Genomic DNA, 22,291 nt, shown 5'->3' with positions numbered 1-22,291 from the left:
AAGGATTTATTGCAAAGAATTTGCCTTGGTGGATAGCGCATACATTAACGTAAACATATTAAAAGGAAATACACATTAAATGTAAATAAACTGCATGCTAAATGTCCCTTTGCCTCGTTATTACAGTAATACGATGTGTTATTAGACATCAACATGAACTCATGAATTTTTGACAGCTTTTATTCGGGCCCGCGGTGCATGCTGGGAGCAGCTAGTTGGCCTTGGAAACATGGCGTCGCACTGACAGCTGGGAGCTTCTCATTATCTTCTCCAGCACCTACACAGCGCCCCGGGCCGTTAGCGAATCGGTTTGCGGTCCCAATTTAACCGTTAAAAAGAAGCTTACTTCAGACGCAGTCTTCGTCCTGAAAACACTGCCGTTTAAACGCTGCGGCGCAATAACGGATTTAGTACGGGTGTCACGCCCACTCAGCTCGGTAACGTTCTAACGATACGGTAAGTTAGCATCCAGCTAACAGACAGCTAGCAGGAACCGTTAGCACGACACGACCACTTATGTTATGTGAAGAGGACCTGCCACTACCGCCTGTTCACTGCTTGGCTGTCCGCCGTTAGCTTCCACCTTAGCAACGCACTCTGCCCCGTGCATCGCTAGTTAGCTTCCACCTTAGCAACGCAGTCTGCCCCGTCCATCGTCAGATAAGACGGCGACCGTTAACGGCAGTTATGTTATTGTAAGTTAGCTCGCTAGCCGGCTAGCTAGGGCGTTTCTGTCATCCTCCCACTGAATTTTTAATGTTCGACCCCTTTGGCATCACTGTCGGAGGAGAGAGCGATGGGCTCCGGGGCTGTGGATTCGTCCCAATGGCTTTCGGTGAAGGAGGAGACCATTTTCCTCCACGACGGACTCATTCGGGTCACAGATCTGGCCGAACTGCCCAGTGAAATAGGAGTGTCTGAGCAGGGGGACACCGAGCAAGAGGTGGGTGAAAACCATCACACACACACACACACACACACACAGGTTTATATATAGAAACACACACTCACTGCTATGATAAGGGTGCCTTTTTAGGTTTCTTTTTAATGTATATTTTAACTGTCTGCTGCAACACACACTCAGTGAAAACGGTACAGCTATATAGCAAGTTTCTTGCCTTGCATGTTATTGACCCACTGTCAAGGATGCGACCGTTACCAGAGCACTTCCTGCCAACTCTACCAAAATAAAAGTTCTGAAAACTTATTTTATACTCCAGTCACTCAATTTGTTAAACAGCTAAATAGTATTATATAGCTTTTGGGAACTGTAGGACAGTTTTGTTGTCCCTGTCTTTCACCTTATGTCTATTTCTGTGTCTGTTCTTTGAGCAACAAAAAGCCGGAGTCATATTCCCTGTGTGTGTGTGTGTGTGTGTGTGTGTGGTGTGTGTGTGTGTGTGTGTGTGTGTGTTCACACTTACTTTTCCATTAAATGTCCAATGTTGCAGGAATTTCTCCCATCTAGCGTTGAGATCATATATCGTGATCAACTCTCTTGCGCCACGCAGTTCAAAGTAGGTATTACAGCTACGGTAGCCTTCACGCTTCAAAAAGCCGGTCTCTTGCTCTTTTCAATCTCCTTTTTCTTTTTCTGGGCAAAGAAGGAGAAGACTCCTGTTCCTGAAATTTTAGGATTTTGAATACGTGTGGTCCTCCATGTTTCCTTCTTCAAACTTGCCGGGGGCCGGGAAGCTCCGATACCCGTTAGCAGCATTAGCAGCAGCTGTGAGTTTATCATGTGACAGAGAAAACGTGAAAGGTGGAGCAGTATGTCCTGTATGTCCCTTACCAGCTAACGTATTTCAAGATGGAGCATGAATATGGAGCGTCTACCCCAGTTCATGCAAACGCCAATGTAAAATTTCAAGCCAAAAGGAATACTTGGAATTGATGGTGGTGGTAAATATTCATGAAAAAGGGCAAGTTGTGTGACCGGGCAACACAGATTTTGATAATGAACAACTAAACACGTTACACACCGGACCTTTTAAAGGTGATTCTGATAACTGCATATGAGAGGCACACTCTGCATGTATCTCTGTACCTCACCTCTGTGGTGTCAAGTTGCACAGCTTCAACTTTATTAGTGGTGCCAGTGCAGCAGCTTTCTAAGCTAGGAGCTCTCAGACTGCACCACACAGTAGGCATCTCTTTGGGTCAGAGCTGCAAAGATTAATCCATTAGTTGTCAAATGTTAAATTAAGCGCCAACTATTTGGATTCAAGTCATTTTCTTTTATGAAAAAACAGTAAAATTCTCTGATTCCAGCTTGTTAAATGTGAATATTTTCTATAGTTATGTTCCGATACCCATACCAAAAAAGTCGCCGATACTGCCTAAAGGCGCTGACACACCAACCGGATTATCGGCTGTCTGACAGTCTGGCGAGGTCAGTGACTCGAGTCTGTTCGGTGTGTTTCGTGCCGTCATCGGTCGGAGGAGGAGCTGTCGGCCTTCATTTTGGCCGATTTTACTTGTTGAATCGGCCAGTGGGCAGTCGGACTCAATGACCCATCTGATTGGTGGAGTGCTAGCCCTTGACTAGCGAATCATTGCACAAGAAAACCGGAGCTGACAACGCCAGTATCTTCTTAGTACTAGCCATCGTATTTTCTTCCGTTCAGCGAGTAATGACAACGATCCTTCTTGACTACTATCACCCCTCTCTGATGAAAACAATGACTGACGACAGCTTGCTCTGTGTTTACCAGGTCTAGAGACATGTTGCATCATTCCCGGCGACAATACAGATTAGCGCCGCCTGCTGTTATGGAGACGTTTTACGTCTCATGCACGCACAGAACGTACGCTGAAGTGGCCGTTGCTTCGGTGTGTTCTGAGGCACTTTTTGGACCTCGGGGAGCCGACTGATCAGTCCAACTGGCTTTTCCGTCGGGTTGGTGTGTCAGAGCCTTAAAATGCTGGTATTGATATCGGCAAGTACTGGAGTTTATGCACCAATCCGATGCCACATAATTTAGCCCCGAAGAAAATATACTTGAAAGTAGTTTACTTATGTTTATGACTGTCACCCTAACCCTAAAAAAAGGAAAAGTAAGTTCCCTAAAAAAAGGAAAAGGAAGTTCTGTGGCGTTCATTGTTTGTGTTTGTTCATGTTTCACAAGAGTTTAACAACAAAGATATAAATCCTATCACATACATACAGGGTTAGTAGTATACAACAGTTTAAACATAGTAAAATATATAACACACTGGTATCGGGTCGGTACTGGTGTCGGCCGATACGCAAGTTCAGGAATCAGAATCGGGAAGAGAAAAAATGATCGGTACATCTCTAATTTTCTAGTCTCTTCTCTCCTCTGTGACAGTAAACTGAATATCTTTGAGTTGTGAACATAACGAGACATTTGAGGACGTCATCTTGGGCTTTTTGGGAAACACTGATCCATATTTCTCACCATTTATTGACTGAACAACTAATCGATTATTCCAGAAAATAATCCACGGATTAATCAACGATGAAAACAATCGTCTGTTGCGGCCCTGCTCTGGATCTCCAGATGGCAGCGTAGAGACCGGTGGTTTCTGATGTGGGTTGGCGTATGTACTGTCGCTGTTGACCCACAGACGTTTGATTAGACGTTTGATAATCAAAGATGACGTAGCCTTCCTGTTGTTTTGAATAGTGGAACTGCAGCCACTTAATCTCGGGTGTTTTATGATCCCTGTCGAGTGTGTCAAACTCTACAGGGATCATAAAACCGTCATTGTGACACAAGTGTGTTCTTGTTTCTTCAACACAAAGAAGCAACGTTGAGTTAGATGCTGGATGGGTATGGCGGCTCGGATGGGGTTTTGTAGATGGATGGATGGATGTAGAGAGGGATAGATATAGAGATGGATGGATAGATGTAGAGAGGGATAGATATAGAGATGGGTGGATAGATGTAGAGAGGGATAGATATAGAGATGGATGGGTGGATAGTTGTAGAGAGGGATAGATATAGAGATGGGTGGATAGATGTAGAGAGGGATAGAGATGGATGGGTGGATAGATGTAGAGAGGGATAGATATAGAGATGGGTGGATAGTTGTAGAGAGGGATAGATATAGAGATGGGTGGATGGATGTAGAGAGGGATAGAGATGGATGGGTGGATAGTTGTAGAGAGGGATAGATATAGAGATGGATGGATAGTTGTAGAGAGGGATAGATATAGAGATGGGTGGATAGTTGTAGAGAGGGATAGATATAGAGATGGGTGGATAGTTGTAGAGAGGGATAGATATAGAGATGGGTGGATAGATGTAGAGAGGGATAGATATAGAGTTGGATGGGTGGGTAGTTGTAGAGAGGGATAGATGGATGGATGGATATAGAGAGGGATAGATAGATATAGAAAGGGATGGATGGATTGATAGATAAATACAGTAGATAGAGAGGGATAGATATAGAGATGGATGGATAGTTGTAGAGAGGGATGGATGGATGGATAGATACATATAGAGAGGGATAGATAGATGGATGGATAGATGGATACAGTAGATGCATATAGAGATGGATGGATGGATAGATACATATAGAGAGGGATAGATGGATGGATGGATAGATACAGTAGATACATATAGAGAGGGATAGATGGATGGATGGATAGATACAGTAGATACATATAGAGAGGGATAGATGGATGGATGGATAGATACAGTAGATACATATAGAGAGGGATAGATGGATGGATACATACAGTAGATACATATAGAGAGGGATGGATGGATAGATACATACAGTAGATACATATAGAGAGGGATGGATGGATGGATAGATACATACAGTAGATACATATAGAGAGGGATGGATGGATAGATACATACAGTAGATACATATAGAGAGGGATAGATGGATGGATGGATAGATACAGTAGATACATATAGAGAGGGATAGATGGATGGATGGATGGATAGATACAGTAGATGCATATAGAGAGGGATAGATGGATGGATGGATAGATACATACAGTAGATACATATAGAGAGGGATGGATGGATAGATACATACAGTAGATACATATAGAGAGGGATAGATGGATGGATAGATAGATACAGTAGATACATATAGAGAGGGATAGATGGATGGATGGATAGATACAGTAGATACATATAGAGAGGGATAGATGGATGGATGGATAGATACATACAGTAGATACATATAGAGAGGGATGGATGGATAGATACATACAGTAGATACATATAGAGAGGGATAGATGGATGGATGGATACATACAGTAGATACATATAGAGAGGGATGGATGGATGGATGGATAGATACATACAGTAGATACATATAGAGAGGGATGGATGGATGGATGGATGGATACATACAGTAGATACATATAGAGAGGGATGGATGGATGGATACATACAGTAGATACATATAGAGAGGGATGGATGGATAGATACATACAGTAGATACATATAGAGAGGGATGGATGGATGGATGGATACATACAGTAGATACATATAGAGAGGGATGGATGGATAGATACATACAGTAGATACATATAGAGAGGGATGGATGGATACATACAGTAGATACATATAGAGAGGGATGGATGGATGGATGGATGGATGGATATATCTAACTTTGTTGTCTGTCCCAAGCAGTGACAATAACTCTCTTTCCTCAAAGCTCATTAAAACACACATTTAAACCCACCAAACAGCAGTGGGACAGTACCTATTTTAGGTGGTTCCGAGTGGTTACTGCAGAGGTAATGATAGGTTTCTTGTACATTATTTTCCAGGCCAGTGGAAGTTTGTTTCCTCTGCCTGGAGGGGGGTAGAAATACCTTATTAAAATCTAAATTTTTCCCCCACAGTTATTACATTTATGAAATAGCCCTTTTACTTTGAAATCCGTTCTGTGCCTTGTGCAAGGCAGAAGTTATTTTAAATTCCAGCGTTTAAAATACGTATCGTATTTAATGTGACATGACAGAACGCAGTTTTTTTTTTTAATCTGAAATGTAGGCTTTTATTTTGAAGGCACAATCTAGAAACCAGACGTGTCCCTGATGTTGGATTGCAGAGTGATGCCGATGGAAACTTCGAGCTAACAGTTATGTATCCTTGATATTTCGGTCCTCTACAGTGTAATAAAGGTGGAGCTAGTATTGTCCACCGGTCTGTAGAGAACATTTGCCGCAGTACTCGTGTCACATGTCCACGCGCTGGGGTCTAATGCCTGGTTGGGGGCTAGATAATGAACAGTATTGAGAGTCAGAGTGATGATTAACTATTTAAAATCAATGATACCTTATGTTATCTTGGGGCTGCTCGATAATGGAAAAATTCTTAATCACAAATATTTTGACCTATATTGAAATCCCGATAATTTAACGCGATCACTCATTGACTTTTGGAAAGATGTTGCATTTATTGAAGTAAAAACATGAACTGTGAAATTTGAAAATGTAATGAAAAATCCTGTGATTGTTTGGAGGCGAAATCACGATCAAAATTTGATTAATTTCACAGCCCTATGTGTGCCGTTATCTAAATCTTGCCATGGCTGCATGTGCCATTTAGGTTAGCATCAACATTTTAACCATTTATTATGAAATAACATGTAGAATTCATCCAGCAGCTATGAATTAGCGGTGTCCTCCCTTACGTAGGTTGGTTGGAGACTTAAGTGCACGTATTTGGCAAGGGGTTTAGGCGTCCTTCCTCAAGAAAATGTGACGTTTTTCAATAAAAAAAAAATTCAATTTGACATAATTTTGGACCGTTATTGTCACCATATCTGTGTGTAAAACGTTGGAAAAGCTAGAGCAGATAATACATAAAGAAGTCCACCGGGGACAATCATAAGATCTGAGTATTTCTGAGTATTTAGTTAGCTTTTACGCTCACATTGATTTTACATTCATACAACTAAGGTGCTGCCAAAAACGGCTCAGCTGCTGCACCTAAGTCTTATTATGGCGGGGAAAACGCTGATTAAGTCTGAGGTATTTATGAGTTCACACCTGCAATCAACCATTCCCAATTCAGGAAGTCCACTTCATGGCACTTTCAGCTTAAAGGAACACACCGACTTATTGAGACTTTAGCTTATTCACCGTAACCCCCAGAGTTAGACAAGTCTGTCGGTACACGATCCGTTCTGCCTGCACGATCCGTTCTGCACATGCACAAGATAATACTGTTTTACCGAGGATACGACCTGCACGATCTGTTCCACGCTAGCCTATGGCTAGCCTCCACCGGGAAGCTAACGTTAGTTTAGCTAACAGCTAATTCGGCTAACTGCTAGCTGACAGCTAGATTCAGTCTAAAATAACGTTAACTCAAACTTAATGGGAAAAGCAGCTACAGCTAAATTAAGACTTCACAGTAATAACAATAAAGACAAGTATTGAGTGATTGTATTTTAAATGAGCACAAGTAAAGTAGAACTGACGTAACAGCTGTTATATATGTTAGATGTTTGTTATATATGTCAACGTTTATTTTCAAGTTTTATTTTGAGGGTCTTTTAAAGTTATTACATGCTGTCTCAGCTAGCAGTTAGCCGAATTAGCTGTTAGCTAAACTAACGTTAGCTTGCCTGTGGAGGCTAACGGCAGACCGCTACAATCAGCTAGCGGTTAGCCGAATGAGCCGTTAGCTAAACTAACGTTAGCTTGCCTGTGGAGGCTAACGGCAGACCGCTACAATCAGCTAGCGGTTAGCCGAATTAGCTGTTAGCTAAACTAACGTTAGCTTGGCTGTCGACCGGAAGCGTGGAACAGATCGTGCAGTGTCGTAAATCCTCGTACAACCGCGCATGCGCGAACATTTTGCGCATGTGCAGAACGGATCGTGCAGGCAGAACAGATCGTGTACCGACAAAGTCCATACATACCCTTCTCATCTCCGTGCGTGCTGTAACTCTGTCTGACGGCTCCACCGGTAGCTTAGCCTAGCACATAACATGCAGGTGAATGGTTCCAGTAATCCTACTGCTCCCAAAAAGTGACAAAATAACGCCAACATGTTCCTATTTACATGTTGTGATTTGTAGAGTCACAGCGTGTACAAAAAAACAACGTAACATGAGACACAGCCATCTTCTAACCGTAAACAAACCGGGAACTATAGTCTCTACTTATAGTCACTACATTCCTTGTAACGGATTGGACAGCTTTTGTCGAAGAATGCTGTTGCTAAGTAACAATGCACAATGCTTATAGGAGTCACGTTACTGCTAATGAATGCCCAACATTTCCGGATTTTGCTGCTGCATAATAAAAACATTCAAATACCAAAATAACGGAGGACTTTTATCATGAAGAACTTAAAGGAAATGGAACCGTTCACAGCCGGGGCTTTGACCACGCATATTTCCGTCAACTCCAGACTTTTGTCGAGTAGTTTTTATAGCGATCGTCCGTGACACCATGTAGCGGAGCTGAGGTACAGACGAAAGGAAAATTATCTGTTAAAAACATATGGCGACATATCCCCGGTGTTAAGAGGCCCGCCGCGGAGTCAGCTTTAGCTATGAATGTACTGTTAAGGGCGAAGTAAAGAAAAAGAGAAGGTAGCCTACTTTTCGAACAAGTGGCGCATTGACAAAACGTACAGCGAAAGACCGTGCACAACATTTCAGACCGTCCTGCCAACCTGTATGGAACATCAATGTACGCTGTAACGATTTTTCAGTTGCTGAAAGCTGCTGCTGTTTTAATCCTGTCGGTCTCTCTGCTGCTCAGTTCCACACACACACACACACACACACACACACACACACACACACACACACACACACACACACCCACACACACCAACACACACACACCCACACACACCCACACCAACACCCACACCCACACACACACCAACACACCAACACCCACACACACCAACACACACACACACACACACACACACACACACACACACACACACACACACACACACACACACACCCACACACACACACCAACACACCCACACCCACCCACACACCAACACCCACACACACCAACACACCCACACACACACACACCCACACACACACCAACACACACACACACACACACACACACACACACACACACCCACCCACACACACCAACACCCCCACACCCCCAGTTAGCAGCACCATAATCATCAATCTATTGCGTTATTAACGCTAGTAATGCTAGTGTTGGACACGTAACAGCTGCAGCAAGCTGCTTTGTTATTAAGTGCATATGTTCAATCAGCAGCTCCGACAGATGACAAACCATCGGTTAATTATTAAATGGGAATGGGCAGCAGGGTTTCCCCCGGTGTATTGAAAGCCCAGTGACCCAGCGGGCCTAAACCACTGGGAATAATTTTTAAAAATGTATTTTTAAAGTCCCAGTGTGTAACGTGTTTAGTTGTTCATTATCAAAATCTGTGTTGCCCGTTCACAAACTTGTCCTTTTTTTAATGAATATTTACCACCATCATCAATTCCAAGTATTCCTTTTGGCTTGAAATTTTACGTTTGCGTTTGCATGAACTGGGGTAGACGCTCCATATTCATGCTCCATCTTGAAATACGTTAGCTGGTAAGAGACATACAGGACATACTGCTCCACCTTTCACGTTTTCTCTGTCACATGATAAACTCACAGCTGCTGCTAATGCTGCTAACGGGTATCGGAGCTTCCCGGCCCCCGGCAAGTTTGAAGAAGGAAACATGGTGTAGTCTGATCCTGGCATTATTCTGGGGGAAACCCAGGGCAGGTTTGAACCCATCATCCTTTGTTTTCTTCATTTTGTTGCGCTCGACAACAGGTATGCAGTGACACAATGTGGATGTGCTGGCGAAGGCACGCTAACTGACAGCTGGACTCTTCACTTGGGAAAAGGCATAGGATGCTGCTAAGAGAAACACAGCTTGGTTTAGCAGCATGCATGAATTTAGGTCAGTTTTGTACTTTTAAATTGGTCTAATCTTTGCAGACAGTTGTGGTGACCCACAACAAGGTGCACAAAACTGTGGATATATGGACATTTTTTACATTCAACTTCCATATATACTAGAGGGCTGCATTGGGATTGGGTCCCGCCGCAAATCTCGCGGGAGCGGGCGGTTTTAACTTTGCTGCGGGCGGGAGCGGGCGGCTAAAAAAAACACTGCGGGATCGGGATGTAGCCTGGAACCCCCCCACGCCAGCAGAAACCATAGATATACATATATACTGACTGAGTATATATACATATATACTGACTGAGTATATACTGTATAGGCCATCTATGAGCAGACACCAGCGTGTCTGAGCCTCCCAGGACGGGGGAGCTCCGAGCCAAGGCTCCGTCCACCATCATCCTCGGCTCCTTCCTCCCCCTCTCTCCCTCATCCTCGGCTCCTTCCGCCCCCTCTCTCCCTCTCCTCTCTCCCTCATCCTCGGCTCCTTCCTCCCCCTCTCTCCCTCTCCTCTCTCCCTCATCCTCGGCTCCTTCCTCCCCCTCTCTCCCTCTCCTCTCACCCTCATCCTCGGCTCCTTCCTCCCCCTCTCTCCCTCTCCTCTCACCCTCATCCTCGGCTCCTTCCTCCCCCTCTCTCCCTCTCCTCTCCTCTCTCCCTCATCCTTGGCTCCTTCCTCCCCCTCTCTCCCTCTCCTCTCTCCCTCATCCTCGGCTCCTTCCTCCCCCTCTCTCCCTCTCCTTCTGCTCCTTCCTCCCCGTCTAACACCAGCAAGCACCTGCCTTCTTTGCCTTCATCTTCTCCCTATTAACCTATAAAATGACGTGTTTTCTCATGCGGGACGGGAGAAGACACAACATCAATGCATCTCTATTATTGTGCGGGCATAAATTAAGAGTTTTGCGGGTGCGGGCGGGAGTGGACGTACACATTGCGGGAGCGTAACACACATGTTGTGGGTGCGGGCGGTAATGGTCAGAAATTCGCCGGGAGCGAGATGAAGAAAACAGTCCCGCGTGGGGCTCTAATATATACAATACATTTTGGGGCTAAAAAAATCTTCTCTGCAGGAAAAAGCCTGTATTCTAGGTTAGATTCAGATTCTCTCCATTTCAGGCCTTCTCCGTGTGTCCGGCTTTAAGACTGACTGGGTCACTCGGAGCTGTTTCCGTAGGTGTTGTGATGCCGACTATTTTTATCCACATGCAGCAGTGTTTTGGAGAGCAAAGTGGAGAAAGGCCCGGCATCCAGTTAAGGAGTGTTACTGTAACATTAGCAGCCTTTCTGAAAATGGAATCAATACAAATTGTGCCTGCTAAATGGTATAATGGATCGAGTGTAATCAATATCTGAAATGCTGCCTAAGTGCACATGAAGCACATTGTTTCGCTTGTAATAGGCTAAGCCGAATGTGCCTTGGTATCTCTGACCAAGGTCCAAGGAAGTGTGTGTGTGTGTGTGTGTGTGTGTGTGTGTGTGTGTGTGTGTGTGTGTGTGTGTGTGTGTGTGTGTCTCTGTGTGTGTGTGTGTGTGTCTCTGTGTGTGTCTGTGTGTGTCTGTCTGTGTGTGTGTCTGTCTGTGTGTGTCTCTGTGTGTGTGTGTGTCTCTGTGCGTGTGTGTGTGTGTGTGTGTGTCTCTGTGTGGGTCTGTGTGTGTGTGTCTCTGTGTGTGTGTGTGTGTGTCTCTGTGTGGGTCTCTGTGTGGGTCTCTCTGTGTGTGTGTGTGTGTGTGTGTGTGTGTGTGTGTGTCTTTGTGTGGGTCTCTCTGTGTGCGTGTCTCTGTGTGTGTGTCTCTGTGTGTGTCTCTGTGTGGGTCTCTGTGTGTGTGTGTGTGTGTGTGTGTGTGTGTCTCTGTGTGTGTGTGTGTGTGTGTGTGTGTGTCACTCTCTGTGTGTGTGTCTCTGTGTGTGTGTCTCTGTGTGGGTCTCTCTGTGTGTGTGTGTGTGTGTGTGTGTGTGTGTGTGTGTCTTTGTGTGGGTCTCTCTGTGTGCGTGTCTCTGTGTGTGTGTCTCTGTGTGTGTCTCTGTGTGGGTCTCTGTGTGTGTGTGTGTGTGTGTGTGTGTGTGTGTCTCTGTGTGTGTGTGTGTGTGTGTGTGTGTGTGTCACTCTCTGTGTGTGTGTCTCTCTGTGTGTGTGTCTCTGTGTGTGTGTGTCTCTGTGTGGGTCTCTGTGTGTCTCTGTGTGTGTCTCTGTGTGTGTGTGTGTGTGTGTGTGTGTCTCTGTGTGTGTGTCTCTGTGTGGGTCTCTGTGTGTGGGTCTCTGTGTGTGTGTGTGTGGGTCTCTGTGTGTGTGTGTGTGTGTGTGTGTCTCTGTGTGTGTGTCTCTGTGTGTCTCTGTGTGTGTGTGTGTGTGTGGGTCTCTGTGTGTGTCTCTGTGTGGGTCTCTGTGTGTGTGTGTCTCTGTGTGTGTGTGTGTGTGTGTGTGTGTGTGTGTCTCTGTGTGTCTCTGTGTGTGTGTGTGTGTGTGTGTGTCTCTGTGACTAGGGATTTTTAATCTTCATCGAGATATCAACTGGCGCACAAAACACATCGCAAAAAGGCTGCCACTTATCACCAAAGACATTCAGAGATTAGTTAGTTAGCTGAAAGAAAATATCCACAGATAACTGCACTTTAAAATGTTACTGTCATTCTGTTTTAGCGCCGCCTTTTAAATATAAAATAAGTTCAATTTGTTCAATAAAGGAAAGTTGGAAATGATTTCCTTTCGTTTGTTTTAAACTCAACAAGCAGTTTGTTGTATTTTAGCTAGGGCTGTCAGCATTAACGTGTTAATCGCGATGCGATTAAGGGTCGAGCATAATGCGTTCATTTTTTTTTTTTTATCGTATTAATGCATGCCGCAATTTATTAATTTATTTTCACTTCTCTCGGCTTTTCGTCGTGCCTAACAGGCGACTATTTTGCCGTACTTCCTCGTAACACATCCTGCTGCTGCAGGAATAGCAACGCCGATTTCGGTGCCTCATTCTGGTGCCTCATTCTGGTGCCACTGATGTCTGCTCTTCTCTCTGATGCTCTGAAACAGACGATACAGGAAACGGACACATCGCTGCACGTGACACTAGTTAACACTATACTCGACAGCAGCTAACGTTAGCCTACCGCTAGCTAGTTAACACTATACTCGACAGCAGCTAACGTTAGCCTACCGCTAGCTAGTTAACACTATACTCGACAGCAGCTAACGTTAGCCTACCGCTAGCTAGTTAACACTATACTCGACAGCAGCTAACGTTAGCCTACCACTAGCTAGTTAACACTATACTCGACAGCAGCTAACGTTAGCCTACCGCTAGCTAGTTAACACTATACTCAACAGCAGCTAACCTTAGCCTACCACTAGCTAGTTAACACTATACTCAACAGCAGCTAACGTTAACCTACCGCTAGCTAGTTAACACTATACTCAACAGCAGCTAACGTTAACCTACCGCTAGCTAAACGGAGTAAAGTTTGACTGTATTTTACTGTAGAGGATTCAACACCGGCATGTAACAATCTGCAGCTGCTGTTGTCGGAAAAACACAGACGGTGCATTCAATGAAACTGGTAAACTACAGCCTCGTGCTGCATTCAAAGTTGTTAAATTCAAATGTGTGACTAGATTAAATATATAATAAACAAATACAAATCTTAAAATCAAGTTCATAAAGTAACTTTCTTTGTATTCATTTGATTCCCAATCAAGATCCACTGGTAAGAATGGCTTTCCATTGTTAATATGTACTTAAAAATAATAGAATTTTAATCGTGATAAAACATGCGATTAAGTACAGAAATTCAACGATTAATCGCGATTAAGAAAATGTAATCGTTTGACAGCCCTAATTTTAGCAGAATACTGAAAGCAGCAGAACTCAGAACACTTTAATTAATCTGTTTATGTATCTGTTTACTGCAAGTAATGTCGTTATCAGGATATTCTTTATTTATTTTTAAGAATTATTTTTTAGGCATTTTAGGCCTTTATTTTGACAGGACAGCTGAAGAAATGAAAGGAGAGAGAAGGGGGAATGACATGCAGCAAAGGACCGCAGGTTGGAGTCAAACCCGCGGCCGCTGCGTTGATGAGTAAACCTCTATATATGGGCGCCTGCTCTACCAACTGAGCTATCCGGGCGCCTGTTATCAAGATATTCAACAACTTTATCACATATATTTCTCATATCGTGCAGCCTTAATTGGGACCCATGTGTTTTTGAGAAGGAATAGTCAAACGTCATTTTTGGACAAGTTTGACAGCCGTAGTTACAGTTTGAAACTCTTCCCCGCCTCCCTCTGTGGTCAGCACTTTATCCTGTATCTACCCTTTTTTTAAATAGAAATAACTACGGCTGTATTCTGTTGAGTATTTGCTGCATTAATGGATTAGTTGTTTGGTCTCTAAAATGTCAGAAAAAGGTGAAAAATATGGATCAGTGTTTCCCAAAAAAGCCCAAGATGACGTCCTCAAAGGTCTCGTTTTGTCCACAACTCAAAGACATTCAGTTTCCTGTCCCAGAGGAGAGAAGAAACTAGAAGATATTCACATTTAACAAGCTGACAGCAGAGAAGTTTGAGTCTTTTTTTTTTTTACAGTTGGCAAGTGATGGATTCATCTTTGCAGCTCTAGATGTAATGGACCTTTTTCACAGCAGACATTTTGACTTGTCATAGTAGGAAAAGCACAGCTGAAATTGATAACCTTAACGATGGCTCAGTTCCATCAAGTGTCCCGTTGAGCTATTTCAGTGAGTCAGCATGCCCAATACCAGGACCTCTCCTAAAGCCTGGTTCACACGGGACGATTTTAAAATTGTCGGCCAATTTTCCAATCCTGAGAGACTCCACACACGGCGATAAAAAATCACGGGTCTAACAGTTTTGGTCGTACAGCGTGTGGTGCGCAGCACACGGCAAAATCAACGATCGCACACGAACCGATTTGACTCCTGAGCATTCCCAGGTCAGACGGGAAATCTCGCAAAATCCCTCGAGATCAAACGTGACTTCAGAGTAAACAATCATGGCGGACGAAGAGGATGCAGTGGCGATAGTTTGTAGTTGGTTTGTAGCGATGGTCAAAGAAGTGGAGACAACGCCAGCATGGACTATACTTGCTCTACTTATCTCCGACGTCCACTGGACTTTCTGGTGCGCTGTTCCGCCGGCTGTTTTGATGTTGTTTCCCGGTGCTTTCCTCGCCGCCTCGTCACCTCTCTTTCTGATTGGCTACACGCCACAGTCCACAGGCTGCGTGCTCGTTTGTCCCCGGGGGGACACCACACACCAGGAGAAATCGGGCCAAAACAATCCAACATGTTGGATATCCCCGATTTGAGATGGGAGCGGTCCCGACGTCCTTCCGAGCAGACGAGAGCAGTCTTAACACACCACACACGGCAGGAATATCTGATCAGATTATTTTACCATAATCGGAGCATCCTTAAGATTGTCGGAAGGGGGGAATCGGGGCTAAAATCGGCCTCATTATCCTGCCGTGTGAACCAGGCTTAAGTGGAATACAGCCATCATTAATGGTTCTGAATACACCTGTGCTTTTCCTACTATGACATGTCAACTAGAGGTCGACTTTTGGCATTTTTTAACATAATCGGCATCGGCCAATATCCCAGTATATCAAGCTGATTAATAGGCAGGCGCATCTGCGGGCAGCCTAGTGTTGAAAACATGAATAGGCGACATTTTTTACAGTGCGCCCAGACCAGCTGCCTCCAGCTCCTCCCCTCGTAAATTCTTGCGCTGTGTGTCTCGCACAGTCACTTCAGGCTCAGACGCTACCGTTAGCAGTAGCATGTTGCTGGTGTTCTTGCCTTGGGATTAACTGTACTAATAAAACCATACAAAACACCGCGGCCACACCGCTGTGGAAGCTCCCCGAATGTCATTTATCAGAGTCTGGTTGTTACCCCTGTCTGTGGCGGTCTCATCCACTCCTATAACGTCCGTGCCTGTATCCATTAACTGCATCTATGGACTCGAGCACGAATAAAACCCTTAATTTGATTAAATTGGCTGGACGAGTTTTAAATTACAACTAAGAGTTGTTTGAATGACAGAAATCTGCTCAGATAAGATCCTAATGAGGTCAACAGGACATGTAAGAGAGAAGACACACCGAGCCGATAATCGGCCGTCGGACAGTCTGGCGAGGTCGGTGACTCGAGTCTGTTTGGTGTGTCCCGTGCCGTCGTCCTTCCGAGGAGCCGTCGGCCGACCTGACACGTTCAGTCGGAGACAGGACAGTCGGGACTCACCCAGAAATGGGGAGCGGATGAGTCTCTCAAAATCTGATGAAAATCTTTTAAACTGACCTTTGTTGATCTGAAATGAAGACAGATTCAGCAACTGCACGGCCTATTTCTCTCTTAAAATGTTTTCAGAAACACGTTTCGGTGAACTATTTTAGTCCAATATGAGATCGTATTCTGAACGAGCCGCCATGACAGTCTGGCTGTGAATTTCCGGAGAAACCAGACCCACGTGACGCGTTCGTCCAATCAGCTGCCGGTTTTCATTTTCTGGGAAACAATCAGACTGTTAATGGAAACAATACAGAGCAGCGCCGCCTGCTGCTATGGAGACGTATTACGTTTCGCGCACGCGCAGAGCGTACGCTCAAGTCGGCGTCTCCTCAGTGTGTTCTGAGGAACTTTTTGACCTCGGGGAGCCGACTGATCAGTCCGACTGGCTTTACTGCCAACGGTCGGCCGTCTGGTTGGGGTGTCAGCACCTTAACAGTAGGGTCCCCAAAACACAGAGAAAACACTTACAAATGAACAATGATCTAACAAACAAGGTGAAGAAGAACTGACTTTAGAGAGCCCTGGTCTGATGTGATTCAACAGGAGTTAGGAGGAAATAGTGTTGAGATTAATAATAACGTCACTTTCTGTGAAGCAGATTTGTATTCTCAGAAGTTTAATAAATGCTGCTAAGTGCACTAAACTTTATTTTTTTCATTTAAAAGTTTATTTGACAAAGTTTATTTTCTTCTTACCTGTTTCGTTTATTTAATATATTTTTCATACATTATTTATACAATATACAGTATGTTTTTACATTATACATTTTATACATCTGTGTATATTAGTGTTACATTTTATCTTTCAAATAGAGGTTTAAAAACAAGCACATATCGGCCAAATATGGGCCAAAATAAATCGGCAGCATTAATCGGCCATCGGCTGACCCTGATTTCTAAAGATCGGCATCGGCATCGGCCAGAGAAAACCCATATCGGTCGACCTCTAATGTCAACATGTCTGCCGTGAAAAAGGTCTATACGCCTTGAGGACGTACCGGTTGTTTGACTCCGCTGACGGTAGACCAGCCCAACCCGATGTTTTTGTTTAAAGATGGCAATTTAAAAAAGATCCAAACGTTCTGCAAAAAAAAAATAGGTAAATCAGAGAAAGAAGAACGTTTTCCCCAAAGCCCAAATTCAAATCCTTGTCAGATAAATTGAAATGCTCCACTGATATGCTGCTCTTTCTTTATTTGAATTCATATTTCTGAGTGAATATTTCCTCTGACGTGGAACATTTACTTGCTTTAGGGAGACCAGACCAGGACAGGAAACCACGCAAACCAAGCTGCAACGATGAGTCAGCCATAAAAAAAAATAAATAATCGCCAACTATTTTGATAATCAATGAATCGTTAAAGTAATTTTTCATGGAAAAATTGCAGAAAATGCTGTTCTCAGCCTCTCAAATATGGAGATTTCCTGTTTTTCCTTTTGTTTTTTATCCCATTAAACTAAATATCTTTGGGTGTTGGACAAAACAAGACATTTAAAGACATCACCTTGGATTTTGAGGAACTGGGATGGACATTTTTTCACTAATTTCTGACATTTTACAGTATAGACCAAACGATTAAATCAATGAAAATAATCGTTAGGCCGGCATTGCAAATAAGAACCTGTTCTTAATGACTTTAGTGATAAATAAAGCCCTTATGAAGTTTATTCTTTTCTGAAAGTTGCTGACAAATTGTCCCAATTTTGACTGCTCTCAATGTTAACTTCATCCTTCTTTGTCCCCCAGATTCTAACCTTTGAGACCAAGAACCCGGTGGAGCTTGCTGAGCGTCTGCGTGCCGTCTGTGGGAATCAGAGCAACGCGTACGCGCGCCTGCTGGAGTACCGCCTGAATGCTCTGCGCGGCCTGTGGGGGGCGCAGCGGCAGCTGGCCCTGGAGGAGCAGCAGGAGCGCGATGGGACCGGAGGGGCTGACGAGGAGACCTTGGCCTTGCTCAAAAGACAAGGTCTGCTCCAGCAACCCGAGCAGGCGCCCTTCACCTCCCGCGTCGGCCTGCTGCTGGTCTTCCCCCTCCTGCAGTCCCAGACGCGCAGCGACCCGGCGCTCTGCGGAGTTACGGCGGAGGTGCTGCTGGCCTGCCTCCGGGACTGCCAGCCGCTCAGCCTCAGCAAAGAGCCCGCCGACTGCCTCAACGGCCTGGAGGGGCTGCTCTGCTCCTGGCTGGAGGACGGCACCCAGGAGTCAGGCCACCCGCAGATCCTCCACACACACAGACAGAGGGAAAACGCTGCTGCTGCACTCGTGGCACTTGCCTGTGCCAGGTGAGGATAAGATATGATATGATAAGATATGCCTTTGTTGTCTCCTATAGGAGAAATATCATATGTCTTGGGCAGTCGAGAGAATAACAATGGCTATTTTGCAGCGGCACGGTTATCGCGTCCAGCACTTAGCACCGCCCAAGACGATTGTGATTGGTTTAAAGAAATGCCAATAAACTAGTGTTGATTTTGTCACCTATTTTTAATTTAGTCTTAGTCTTGTGCCAAATGTGCTTGTTAGTTTTAGTCATATTTAGTAATTCACATAACCTTTTTTGTTAGTCAACTTTTTTTTATGATTTATAATTATTTCTGATAACCATTACAGTCAAATAGTGTTTCACACATCTCAAATATTGGTTAAATGTCATAATTACCTGACAAAATACACTTGACTTTTTGTCAATATCATTGTACGTAAAATGCGACCAAATATCGAGCCTCTTCCTTCTACCTAGCATGTCGTCGGCGCTCGGCGCTCTGGCAGAAATCTCTGGTGTTCGCTACTGTCTACTCTCATTCGGAATATTTTGAAGGCGTAACAGCTGAATATTCCATCTCATGATGAAAAGGTAGAGACGATTGTAGACGAAAATGAAGAGAGACTTAGTTTTTATTTTATGCAAAACATTTTAGTCTCGTCTTTTTTTCGTCAACAATAATGCATGTTCATATAAGGTGCTTTCCGACCGGATAGTACTTGTACTTTTTAGAGGAAAAGTACACTTCTAAGCAGTTCTAAGAACTACTCTCCCCCAAAATCTTTTTTTCCGTTTGCATTCCCACTGGCCAAGTGGCCATAGGGACTGGTAGGAGGGGTAAGGGAGTGACGCAAGCACGGCAACGGTCTTTATAGCGTCGTCACTAGACCTTAGCGCCACATACAACAACAACAAAGCAGCATGGAGGAGGCCGTACATGGCCAGCAGGGCCGGCACCTCTGCATCAGTCCACTTTTCCGAGTTCCGTATTCCGTCCATTCTCGTAGTAATTCATGTAATGTTTTGCTCAACACAGACGGGGCTTTATTATACTCGGACCCCGCCTGTGTGTGTGTGTGTGTGTGTGTGTGTGTGTGTGTGTGTGTGTGTGTGTGTGTGTGTGTGTGTGTGTGTGTGTGTGTGTGTGTGTGTGTGTGTGTGTGTGTGTGTGTGTGTCTGTCTGTGAGAGCGGTCTGAGAGACCTCCAGCTCACAGCGAGGTCTCTGAGCGTGACTGGCCGAGCGACGAGCTAGCGGCCGGGGCAGACGCCTGCTGGCTGTCACCTCACTTCATGGAGCTTCTCAACTCCGAAAACTTTGAAGCAAATTGTCAATTCGGCATCAATTTTCGCAAGACTGCCTATATTCAAAATCTAAACAGTTAATTTCTCGCCTAAAACGTTGTCAGAAGTGAATTTAATGATGAATAAGATGGTGAAAATTGTTAAAAATGTCCCGTTGTTGCTCCGTCTGCAAGTTCCGAGTTGGCAGTGGGCGGGACTTATAAGTTCGACCAATCAAGTACACCTAGGAAAAGGGAAAAGACCCTGCTCTGAAGTAGGAGCTAAAAAAGTACGCTACTGCGGCCAGAGGAACTTAAAAATCCCCAAATTATTCCTGTCGGAACACAACGAAAAAAGTATTCTAGGAACGTTTAGTTCTAAGAACTGCAAAAATCCCTCCGGTCGGAAAGCCCCTTTAGTCTTAGTCAGCGTTTTTGGACATTGATGCAGTCTCGTCATCGTCTCATCTTAGTCATGGAAAAAAAGGTAATTGACGAACATATTTAGTCTTGTCTCGTCTGACGAAATTAACCAGAGCACGGTTTTTTTCTCCCATTCCCCAATGCGAGATTATGAAGTGCAAACTTCTGCCCAAACTAAGCTGTAGCCTAGTTTATTCGCTCCAAACCAGTTGATGGAAAACATCAACATTTCATTTTTTGCGACATTTCAAAAGTTCTCTTAAAATTCCCTTGACAATTGAATGGAAACTAGTGGGTCAGTTATTCCTGGCAGCCAAAGCTAAAGTAAATACATCACTGACCAACTGATTAGTTTCTCTCTTCTCTCTCTTCAGTGTCCTTGCTACATGAAAGATCATGCCTCAATGATTCAGTGCTCAAAATCCTCCAGCACACACTGGAGCAGGCTGACTTTGATGTTTGCACTGTTGGATAAAAGGGCAAGCTGAACATTTGGTGATTGGTATTTGTATATATCCTTAAATGAGTGGGGACAAAACAGACGTCCCTGCTCTCTGTCAGCTCTGTGGCGATGCAGGGCTCCATACGTCTCCATAACAGCAGGCGGCGCTAATCTGTATTGTCGCCCAAAAATGAAAACTGGCAGCTGATTGGACGAACGCGTCACGTGGGTCTGGTTTCTCCGGAAATTCAAAGCCAGACTGTCATGGCGGCTCGTTCAGAATACGATCTCATATTGGACTAAAATAGTTCACCGAAACGTGTTTCTGAAAACATTTTAAGAGAGAAATAGGCCGTGCAGCTGCTGAATCTGTCTTCATTTCAGATCAACAAAGGTCAGTTTAAAAGATTTTCAATACAGATTAGCGCCCCCTGCTGTTATGGAGACGTATTACGTCTTGCGCACGTGCAGAATGTACGCTCAAGTCGGCAACGCTTCGGTGTGTTCTGAGGCACGTTTTGGACGGTCGGCCATCAGGTTGGTGTGTCAGAAATCAAATATCAAGATATTTTTTACCAAATACCTCGATATCGATACCGCAACGATATTGTAGTGTTGACTATTGGTGCTTTCATAAAATATTTACACAATGAGATTTTTGATAAATAATCATCAGTAATGTGGATATTAGGGGTGGAACGGTACACTGAAGTCACGGTTCGGTTCATACCTCGGTTCAGACATCACGGTTCAGTACAATGGAGGGAAAAGCATAACAAAAATGCAGAAGGCAATTTTTTTTTATTGTGCATGTCTCAGGCTGTACCACCTAGTGTCCTACAGTCTGTCCCCTGAGCTAGCTGCAACAGCCTGACGTGTATAAAGATGTAAACAGTAGCCTAAACAATAAGTAGCCTAGGCTACTCCACATCATCTCCAGACTGCATCTGGAACTTGTAAACAAAATAAGACAATCAGCTAGTGCGATATGGGAGACAAGCGCTGCTCTCATATGTGAATGCACAGAGCAGGGGTGTTAAAAGAGCAGCTTTGGTTACACAGAGCAGTTGGCGAATTGTGGCGTTAGCTTCACACGCTAACAGCGGCAGCTAGCTAGCAGCGAAGCTAACAGCTAACGGCGGAGCAAACAGCGAAGCAAATGGGCCTGGAAGCCATTTGTGGTCGAGGCGAGAAGGGATACAGCTACAGTACATCCGTGTTTGGTTGTATATGGAAGGGACTAGTTTGCTTCGTGTGGACTCACTGGACCGACTGGACATGTAGGCGGAGCTCGGGAGCTTCAGAGCTAAGGCGGGGCTACAGATTTGGTGTCCCTATGAAACGCGTATGTAACAGTAGTTCCACATTACATTAATTAATTTGCACGCAAGTTTTATTTATTTTTATACCGTGTATTCTCCGTGTAAATTCATGTACCGAACCGAGACGCCCGTACCGTTTCGGTTCAGTACGAATACATGTACCGTTCCACCCCTAGTGGATATAATGACTAAGTGGGTAAAGGCTGTAGCTTCTAGCTGCTGTTAATTGGGAGAGAGAGACAGGACCCTACGCACAGTCCGTTTTAAGCTTATACCGTAGAAAGGGTGGCGCTAAGTTTTTGTAGGGATGTAAGTAACGAAACACTCAACTCCCGATTCGATATG

The 22,291-nt window shown here is 44.4% G+C and overlaps 1 protein-coding gene and 1 long non-coding RNA gene across 5 annotated transcripts in view; one reads left to right on the top strand and one right to left on the bottom strand.

Annotated features, from left to right (window-relative positions):
* The first annotated feature begins 204 nt into the window (after positions 1 to 204).
* The window catches only part of LOC116054481 (probable E3 ubiquitin-protein ligase HECTD4), a 112,323-nt gene continuing 90,236 nt past the window's right edge, over positions 205 to 22,291 (top strand). For all 4 annotated transcript variants that reach the window (XM_031306055.2, XM_031306053.2, XM_031306054.2 and 1 more), the window contains exons 1-2: positions 205 to 943; positions 17,962 to 18,497. In XM_031306055.2, the coding sequence (XP_031161915.1) occupies positions 797 to 943; positions 17,962 to 18,497 (683 nt within the window). In that variant the 5' untranslated portion in view covers positions 205 to 796. The remainder of the gene's footprint in view (positions 944 to 17,961; positions 18,498 to 22,291) is intronic.
* On the bottom strand, positions 2,741 to 16,632 carry LOC116054484. The gene is made up of 3 exons (XR_004106078.1): positions 16,572 to 16,632; positions 7,057 to 7,059; positions 2,741 to 2,857 (listed from the first exon to the last, which is right to left on the bottom strand). It is a non-coding gene; the product is annotated as an uncharacterized LOC116054484 (long non-coding RNA).

Source organism: Sander lucioperca, chromosome 2, assembly GCF_008315115.2.
Source record: "Sander lucioperca isolate FBNREF2018 chromosome 2, SLUC_FBN_1.2, whole genome shotgun sequence".
Classification (NCBI taxonomy): Eukaryota; Metazoa; Chordata; class Actinopteri; order Perciformes; family Percidae; genus Sander; species Sander lucioperca.
Note: the sequence above shows the minus strand (reverse complement) of the source record. Positions and strands in the feature narration are given on the sequence as shown.